Raw genomic sequence first — 10,030 nt, 5'->3', positions numbered from 1 at the left:
TTTTCAGCAAAAATTTAATTTATTCCCAGTCTGTTTTTACACATCATACAATTACAAGAATGCGCAAGAAAAGAAGTCAATTACACCAACCAAGATCATAACAGCATTGGAACATCAGAGGGCATAAAAAAAAGCAATAAAAAAAGAGAGTCATGCAGATGAAAACTTTTCTTATTGGGTTCATCCTGATATATGTTGGGGCCAATATCTCTACACAAAGTTAATGTGCGAACTACGGGAATGTTGTTGGGCTATGGAAAGCGTGGCATAATCATGTAGTTATGAAGGAGACTGTAAAAAAGTGACAACAATTGTGGAGAAGATAGTTTGGCTATCAATAACAGGTTTCAACAAAAGGCTGTGTTCAACTCATTTACAGTCCCACATAGTGCCAGACCATCATGACTGCATGCACTGTGTGCTCTATTTTAAGGAAGGCCACAGTGAACTCCTAGATGAGAAGCGTTGCAATTACCAAGTGATTGGTGGCAAACTGTTGAATTGCACGTTGCACAGCTTAAGCCCATTGCATCTATTCTCAGCCATTTATACCCCACTAGTTCCATAGGCTCACTTTGCAATCGTTAAAAGGGCGACTCACTGCCTGAACAGTGTGTTTGTTGCAACCGGCTTTGTGCCCTCGCTAGTGTTCTTTTTGATGTGGTAGAGGACACTTGCATGACTGTCACCACTTTCTACGGTGTTACTGCAACCTGTGCCATCTCTACAGCAAGATGTGCATTGGCATTAAGTCTAGCAGGCCAATTTCTTGACTCGAAACAAAGCAAGAAAACAGCACAAGAACTCTGACGGCAGAGATTTGATCAGGTTTGCAAGAGAACCAAGGTAAAGTGGCAAGCAGTCTTTGATATATTCTCAAAACTTGTGAACAATGCTGAAAGGCATCTGATGAAGACAGGAGCCTGCTGATGCGAGACTCAGGCAGAGCTAGAAACCGCCAGCTTTTTGAGATGTTCCATAAACACCTGCAGGCTGACGTCATCTGTGAGCACAGGGGAACCACCGGTTTCCTGCTGGCCCCAGTTGTAGGCATTGTTGTGCGTCACTGATGGGTTCACCTTGGAGAGCAGGAACCGGGCCTGAGAGCCACCCTGATCGCACACAATGTATCGGGGCATCGGGAAGCGTGTCTGCAGGATCTCCTGTAAAGGCAGGCAATGGACAGCAACATATAAAAAAAAAAGCCCAAACAAATGTCCATTCTATCATCACACCACTATTTCCCAGGAATCACATACCACAAGCACTGCCAACAGGATATAAAATGTTAAAGGGCCCCAAACTACCTCTGACATTTTATTACAGATTTTAAATAAACACCTGCACTTTCTTTTTTTTAATTCTGGGGTTTTATGTTCCAAAACTACACAGTGATTATGAGGCACACCTCAGTGGATTAATTTTGACCACCACGGGTTCTTTTAACGTGCACCAAACACACGGTACACAGGCGTTTTTGCATTTTGCCCCATCAAAATGCGGCCGGGATTTGATCCCACGACCTCATGCTTAGCAGCACAACACTGTAGCCACTATGCAACCACGGTGAGTAACACGGGCATCGCACACAGTATACCGTGACAATAATCTTTCACGAACATGGAAGCTCTACGCACGGTGGGGACCCGCCACAAATTAAAAAAAATTCCGGCAGAACCCATATCATAGTGAATGTCGACGTAATGTGATTAGCAGTGAAGCATTGTACTGACACACTGTATTGCCAAAGCCGAAACAAGTATGCAGCAGGGCTCCTACCTTGCACTTCTCACTGCACCCACTGCGCCATTTAGCGATGGCACAGTCGCGAAGTTCTCACATGGCCCAGGTTAGATTCTGCCGAGCATCGGATGAATTTTAAAGGATCTTTCTTGTAAGTGAAAAGTGGCACATTACCAGTGACCCAAGTTGGTGTCAAAGGCGTTCAATGAAGAGCGGCAATGACCAAGTGGCACGCACTCAGTGTTCCAAGTTAGCATGGAAGAGGTTCATTGAATAGCCACACATAACTAGTGCCACATACTCAGTGTTCCAAGTTAGCATGGAAGAGGTTCATTGAAGACCAGCACATACCCAGTGGAACATACACAGTGACCCAAGTTGGTCCGACGGTTGGTTCCGATCTCTGCTCCGATCTGTTTCTTTAGCACAGCAGCCTGATGTGCTACCCATTAGACCATGGACTAATCAGTGACCCAAGTTGGCAGGAAAGGGGTTAGAGACAGAGACAGACAGAAAGACCTTGGTAAGTGTGTCAAGTACCCTAAGAATGCTAATCGCATGAAAAATTTCCTGTACTCCTCTTTGGGCTTTTTTGGTCTCCTCTTTGCAAGTTGTGATGCCAGCAGGGTCCTGCACGTGAAGTCACCAGGGTTGTCGACGGACAGTAGCACCAACGTGACAAGGGCCGACAGTGTATATTTACGAGAGTGGGGGGCTCGCCCTTTGTGCACCACTAACCATTTAATGCGATTATCACACTTAGGGTACCTCACACACTTTTGTGAGGCGACATGGGTCAATGGGGATGCAGGACGGCGTATGTGGCCTGGGTGTGTACCGCTCTTCAATGAACCTGTTTGATACCAACTTGTGTCACTGGGTAGGTGGCAGTAGGTGTGTGCCATCCTTATATGAATGTATTTGACGCCAACTTATGTGCCAAGAACGATCCTCTTAATTTTTCTGATGCTCAGCGGAATCAAACCTGCACTGAGTGCAAACATTACGGTCGTACTGATAGACGGTGCAGCGTTTGCAGTGGGAAGCAGCATGCAGCCGTGCAGCAGGAGAGGAGCCCGGCTGCCCTTCAACCAGCCGCTTTCGTGATAGGCAATTTTAACTAGCCGAATGTACCACTAGAAAATGTTTTAAATTTCTCCCGTGCTACACGGAATCGAACCCACCTCACATGCGTTCCTCAAGGACAGCAGTTCCAACGCTTTAGCGAGCTGCGCCACAAATGCAATGAGTATGTGCCGCTTTTCAATGTGCGTCTTTCACACCCACGCTTTAGTGAGCTGTGCCGTGAATGCACTGGATATGTGCGACTCTTCAATACAATGCACTCATGCAGTGTTGCGGAGAAAAATGTGCACTGCAGTGATGAAGGGTTCTGGAGCAGTGTTGGACCTCTTCTCTAGGAAAGCTCACAGAGGCTAGGGATGCATGCCGGCAAGAAGTGGCGTTGAAAGTGAGGGGGCAACCACCTTCCCAGACTTGAGAGTGACTGCCATTGCTGATACTGAGCCAGGCAGCTCAGTGCCAAAACATGACTGCTCCCTCCACCACTCCTTTGTCACCACAGTTATCAATAACTTCTGACCTTCAGTCAGCAAGGGCACTAAGTGCAGAGTATGATGCTAAGGAAATATGCAAAGGCACAGAGGGTACTCCAATTACGTGTTATTTGTGCCATTGCTCACCTGTTGACAGTGTGAGGCCCAAGACTGTTTTCAACAAATTTGCAATGTTTTGCCATTTCTGTCAGAAATTTGTCTCAGTTGCAAATGATGGCTCAGCTGTCACACGATTCACAGAACAGGTCACCCGATGCCTGAAACTGCACTCAGAAAACTAGGCAATCTTTCTCATGAATTGCTTGAGATACGCAGTATGTGAGGAAGTTTTGCTGCTGACTATTTCTATATTCTTTGTCCAGAAACAACACACCTACACGTCGTTACATTTTTAGCAGGCAACACTGCGGAAGCTACCACGAGTACAGTGGAATCTCGTCGATATGATTCTGCATAATAAGTATTTTGGGATAATATGTTTCTTTTTCTTTTCCCGATAGTATGATTTGGTTGGATAATACGTTGGACAATATTGTTTTCGGATGATGCGCTTTATTTTCCGGTTCCCGTGAAGATCGTATCAATGAGATTCCACTGTAGTGCAGTCATAGAAGTCTCAATCCCCGCGTTTTGCAGTGCAGTTGCTTTATCTGTCATGCTTTTTATGGAACAACTACTTCACATATCACAACTTGTGGACATAAGGTTACGTCCAAATGTATATTATTTCTGCACCATTATGTGACATACTATGCTTTGGTCGCGAGCGCAAGCAATAAGCTGTGGCTGGTCGCAGAAAGGGCTCGCTCCTCTCATTTGGTGGTAAATAGGTTCAGATCAGCAACACCTTCCATGTAATAGTTACATCATCTTTTGCAACACTAAAGTACGACACTCAATCTTTCACCGAATTACATGATGCATATCTATAGCTTTCTTTCATGTGTGAAGTATTACGAGGGTGGTCCGATAAGTACTTAGCCTCACCGCGAGAGCGCGACGCTATTGCATGAGACATATACTGACGTTGAGTACGTTCTCTTAGAGGGACACATGCAAAGGTCCAGTCGAATCGGGCTCACGGTTTTGTTTTTGGCCGCTTGAGGAAAAGGAAGCAGGTGATTTTTTGTGTGTCCGTTAAAAAAATGGAAAAAGAGCAATATCGGTCGGTGATTCGATTCTTGTTTTTGGAAGGGAAATCGCGCAGCGAAATCAAAGAGCGACTGGATGCCGTCTACGGTGACTCTTCTCCTTCGATGGCAACCTGTCAAAAATTGGTTCAACGAGTTTAAACGTGGTCGCACGTCGGTTTTTGATGAGCCTTGCCCAGGGGCCCCGCAAACGGCTACCACGGCCGATAACGTGGCAAAAGTCCACGACCTCGTATTGGCAGACCGCCGACTGAAGGTGCGCGAGATAGCTGAGACAGTAGGCATCTCAAAAGACCGCGTGGGTCATATCCTGCATGAAATTTTGGGCATGAGAAAGCTGTCAGCGTAATGGCTGCTGCGTTTGCTCACTCCGGACAAGCGCGTCCGTGAGACCACTTCAGAGCAGTGTTTGAAGCTGTTTAAGCGTAATCCGAAGGAGTTCCTGCGTCGTTTTGTGACCGTCGACGAAACATGGATCCACTGGTACACACCAGAGACCAAAGAACAGTCAAAACAGTGGAGTGCACCCGGAGAACCTGCTCCAAAGAAGGCGAAGACTGTCGCATCGGCCGGAAAGGTGATGGCCACCATTTTCTGGAATTCTCAAGGTGCGACTTCGTCGACTACCTTGAGAAGGGCAAAACGGTGACAGGACCCTACTACGCCGAATTACCGGGCCGATTCGATGCCGAATTGCGAAAAAAACGGCCACATTTGATGAAGAAAAAGGTGCTCTTCCACCATGACAATGCGCCAGCTCACACCTGCGCCGTCGCCACGGCCAAGTTGGTCGAACTGGGCTACGAAGTGGTGCCCCATCCAGCGTATTCTCCAGATTTGGCCCCGAGTGATTTCTTCTTGTTTCCCAACTTGAAAAAGTCACTCGCCGGACAAAAATTTGAGTCGAATGAAGAAGTTATCACCGCCACAGAAGCCTACTTTGCAGCTCAGGAGAAAACATTTTTTTGACAGGATCAAGAAGTTGGAGGATCGCTGGGTCAAGTGTATAGAGTTGAAAGGGGACTATGTTGAGAAATAAATCGACACCATTCCAAAATTTTCGTTTTCCTTTTGAAGGCTAAGTACTTATCGGACAGCCCTCATATTTTTTTGGTCACAAATGCAAGCAGTGAGAGAAGTCTATCTAGCATTTGCAGCATTGCCTGCAATGTAGGTAATGGAGTATGAAAATTGGCAGTAATCATGAATAACGTTAGATAACAAAGCAAGAAAGTGCAGTAGCCGGACCTGTGCATCATCTTCGGGTGCCTGAAGCAGCTGCCGGAAATTTTCATGTTCGGGCGAGTTCTGGTAGCCAGCCTTGCGCCACTGAGCAATGGTTTCACCGTGGAAGATGACAATGTGGAAGAAGGTGTCCATGAGTAGGATCCTGTCAGGCTGGATGCTGCTTGTGTCAAGCAGAACAGGCTCAGGTGGTCCATTGAAGGAGTATGCATACAGGATGGGCTGGATCATGATCAGAGACTGGGTCATGTCCTCACGGTTCAGCATGTGCCGGTAGTATGAGGTCTCATCAGGGCTATTGTTGAATACCTGCAACAGTTACACAAAAGAAGCAATTGGTGCCAATGAGTTGCACCAAGTTGTGCAAACTGTCTTCGGGTGAAAAAAGTCAAAGGCATCAAAACACAATTTCAATAGAAAATGACTGCTCAGTCTATCTCCAGAAGCCAAGATTGAACATTGATCAAACAAATATACAAGTACATGTACATCAATGTAGCTTCATAACCTGAAGCACTGCAATACAGTCCAACCTGGATATAGCAAGCATGGATACAATGAATATCAGATATAACGACGTAAATCTAAAATGTTTTATCACTGATATTTTGGCATGTAACAAATATATGCTTATAACAAGTATCGGACATAACAAAGGTATTTTCGTGTCAGATGCAACACTCTTTTATAACAAGGTTTGACTTGCATATCCTAATAAGCAACAAAAGTTGTTGATGCACTGTAACCTAGTTCAGCAGATCTTGATGATAAGCTGCCAAGACAGCGTCATAGCAAGACCATCTTATTTAAATGGACCCTGTGGGATGATTTAAATTACTTAACAGCAACACTTCCAAGCTAACCCCATCTCATTACGGTAGAAAAAGGCTTCAGCTTGCCCCTAATATGTGCCTATTAGGCTGCAGTACCAGAAATAAAGATGCAATTGTATGTTAGGCTGCCCTCACACTTTTAAATTCACAGTGAATGTGAAAGCTAGCTAAGAACAATCTAGCATGAATAAGCCTTGTACAAGTACAAGAAAAAAGTAACTGATTACAAGTTCAATTACCTTATTAAAAAATTTAAGCGATTGCAGAGGCCAATTACTGCCCCACGAAAGTAACTGAGCACTTACTAAAAGGTAATCCCCAGTTACTTTTGTTACTCTTCTCCCAACTTTCATTAATGCTGCACAAATATAGTAAATCGAACGAGCTGGCCTGGCACTTTCAGCGCGTCCTTCTGTAGCCATTCACAAAATGTTTATCTTTACTGAATTTGGTCGGTCCCCCCCCCCCCCATCTTTCCTCAATTTCTTTTTAAGATATCAGCTCCAAAACTGAAAACTCACTTGACGTGCGTGTTGGAGGAAGGGTGATGCTGTAACGTATGAAAACCATGAGCACAAGATTGTGGTTACCCATTGCCGCGATGCTTGCATCTGGGTCCTCTTTGACGCACAGTGGTTCATTCTTGCTAAGGGTCAGGGAAGGTGCCCTAACACTTTCACCAATATTGCAAACATTGAGGCATGGACAGGGAAATTGGTGAGCAAAGGTCGGCAACTATCCTATCACAATGGGAAAGGCAAAGTCTAAACTCAGTGAACATAATTGTTCCAAAGTGGTGACACTTGTGTAGCACAGAAACATGAAACCATCACGAGATGCAGAATGTGGTGCTGACAATACAGGTTACATGAACTGCCATTAAGTAGGGGAAACAAATACTGAGTACCCAGGTTTGCCTGTCTGAGCATGCACATTCGCAAGGCTGCTACATGGAACGACTGCGGGTGTTCTACTGTAGTTTCCATGAAATTAGATCGCTCAGATCTGCACTGCTTGTTAGTTTATCTCGTCAATAAAGTAAATGGTTACACGTAATTGGTTACTGAAAGAAATAATTGAATTACTGTGAGTGTTACTGAGGAAAAGAGTAATAGACCGATTACAAGTCCACCAAAAAATGTAATTGGTTACATGTAATTCGTTACATACAAGTCTGCCCTGAATGTACTAGAGTTCTTGGGGAATCCTCGCACAGACTTCAACTGCAATATCAGTGCTTTCAATCTCTATCCCCAACACCTGTAGGGTGCACACATACATCATACAAGCAATTTTTATGAACACCGGTCATGGCTGTATGTTTTCACAACTTTTACATGGCGTCAAAAAACAGTTACAGTGCAATGGCCTACAGTGTTGCTTACCTGTATGAACTGCGATCTTCGAAGGTGAAACATAAACTGGGGGTACAGGGAAAAGTTCTCTGCATACCGGAAAGAGCTTGGGTCATCTTTAGCATATTCACCAAACTTCTGGCACAACTTTATGAGAGTCCGATCAATAAAGCGCAACACATCAGCTCCATCATCCTCTCCCTGTGCTCTGAAGCACGCCAGACGTGCCATAAGCACCGCTGCAGCCTCCTGGTCAAAGCCAGCAGAAATGTGATGCAGGTTGGCTGATGCATCTGCCCAGTTCCTTGCTACAGTTGTTACCCTAACCCTCTTCTGACCGCTCGGGTGCTGATATTGCGTGATGAACTGAAGACACCCCCTGCCACCCTGAGGAATTGGCGCGTTGTGCTGGTTCGCCACCTCAAGGAATATCCCCAGGGTGGTGCTGGGACTGAGGGTGCACATTTTCCACTGGCAAGTGCCACCAAGGCCGGTTTCAGTGTCTGAGACGCTGGAGCTCTTGACATTGGTTGAAATGCACGGCCCGATGCAGCCACTTATCTTCAGCTCCCGTGACGCCTTAACCTCAAGCAGTGCATTGAAGCCCATGCGAAATTCGCCCCGTGAATCTTTGGCGAACACCCGCTGGAAGGTCTGCTTGAACAGTGACGAGTTAAACGAGTCGCCCATAACGATGTGGCCGCCGGTCATGTTGGGGCAGAACTTCATTTCGTGCAGCCCTGTCTGGTCAAGGGCGCAGGAGAAGAGGTCAACAGCGTGTCCGTTTCCAGAAGCCCTTTGAGCCAGAGCCTCGTAGTGCTTGATGGCACGGCGCATGTGCTTGCAATTGTCTTTCGAGATGTCGTGGTGCGAACGGATGGTAATCTTGAGCTCGTCGCCGACAATCATTCCTGGCCCTTGGGTGCATGGGCCGCCAGTGAAGAGCATGATTCGTGCGCCCGTATTTGGGTAGCTGCACTCTAGCAATCCGACGGCTATGGAAAGCGCCACACCCGTGGACCGGAGCGGGCGCTTGCCCTGCGACACGGGCCAAGGATCGCGCTGCAGGCTGTCCAAGAGGTCGGACATGTTCATGTCGCACTTGTGCACCGGCTGCAGGAAGCGGCTCGCCGGCGGCACGGGTTGTGGGTGCTGCGGCTGCTGTGGATGCTGTGGCATGCGCGGTTGCTGGGGTGCAACGCCCTGTTGTTGCTGCCCGAACTTGCCTACGCCCAGCATGTCCTGGATCTGCTTGGCCGTCAGGTCCTTGGTGCCTCGGAACACGTAGCTTTTGGCGCACCCATCGCTTCCTAGTTCGTGCACCTGAACCATCTTGCCGAAAGTAATGAGCCCGATGAGAGCGTTAGCCGGAAGCAGCGACAGGGACATCTGCAGTGACTCCTTGAGCGCCGTCAGCTCATCATCGTCGATGCAAGTGTCAACAACGAACAAGAATATCGGCGGCACGCAGGCGGCCCGCATGATGGTGTACTCGATGGTCGAAAACTGCGGGATCAGTTCAGCCGGCTGGTGCTGCTCAGAGATGGATGCGTACTGGGGAGGAAACGGATTCCTCTGGAAGCAAAAGTTGCACACCCACAGTTTTGCGCGGTAGTCCACCTGGCACAGAGGGTTGAGGATGGCCCGGCACGTTTGCCGGGTGCACTGGACGGGGTCATATTGGATCGGCGGAAGGTCTGGTCGCTCTTTGAGTGGCGTGAACAGACAGCCAAGGGGAATCACCAGCCGCGTCGCCTCCAGCCGGCTCGACGGCCACACGTTCCAGCTAAACCTTATTCCGTCGCGGTCTTCGTTTTTCTGTATAAAGTCCTGATACGTCTGGTAGGTCGCCATGTCGGCAATTTCCCCGACACCGCGGTGTGCCACGTAATTGAAAGGCAGACGGCTCCCGATTTCTCGAGGAAGAGAAGTGTCACGCAAATAATCGGGTGCTGCCCCCTAGGAACCGAAAACAAGGCAGCTTGTGGCCAGACTAATCAGAATATGTGCCAAATAGTTTTAACACGTCAGAATGTTCGTTTAGAAAAAAACTGCGTACTTAAAACAAAAAAGAGCTAATTACTGGCAATAACCATGTAGACGTTCCTACAAGAAATAACTTTTAT

At 47.1% G+C, this 10,030-nt stretch overlaps 1 protein-coding gene and 1 pseudogene across 1 annotated transcript; one reads left to right on the top strand and one right to left on the bottom strand.

Annotated features, from left to right (window-relative positions):
• LOC119442111 (protein transport protein Sec23A) lies at positions 1 to 9,857 on the bottom strand. The gene is made up of 3 exons (XM_037706857.2): positions 7,935 to 9,857; positions 5,720 to 6,025; positions 1 to 1,163 (listed from the first exon to the last, which is right to left on the bottom strand). The coding sequence occupies exons 1-3, from the start codon at positions 9,756 to 9,758 to the stop codon at positions 939 to 941; spliced, it is 2,355 nt and encodes a 784-aa protein (XP_037562785.1). The 5' UTR covers positions 9,759 to 9,857; the 3' UTR covers positions 1 to 938.
• On the top strand, positions 3,166 to 5,710 carry LOC125943219 (protein GVQW3-like; annotated as a pseudogene).
• Positions 9,858 to 10,030: the final 173 nt, after the last annotated feature.

Source organism: Dermacentor silvarum, chromosome 2 (genome assembly GCF_013339745.2).
Source record: "Dermacentor silvarum isolate Dsil-2018 chromosome 2, BIME_Dsil_1.4, whole genome shotgun sequence".
NCBI classification, from domain to species: Eukaryota; Metazoa; Arthropoda; class Arachnida; order Ixodida; family Ixodidae; genus Dermacentor; species Dermacentor silvarum.
The sequence above is the reverse complement of the archived record's forward strand: the minus strand, read 5'-3'. Positions and strand labels throughout refer to the sequence as shown.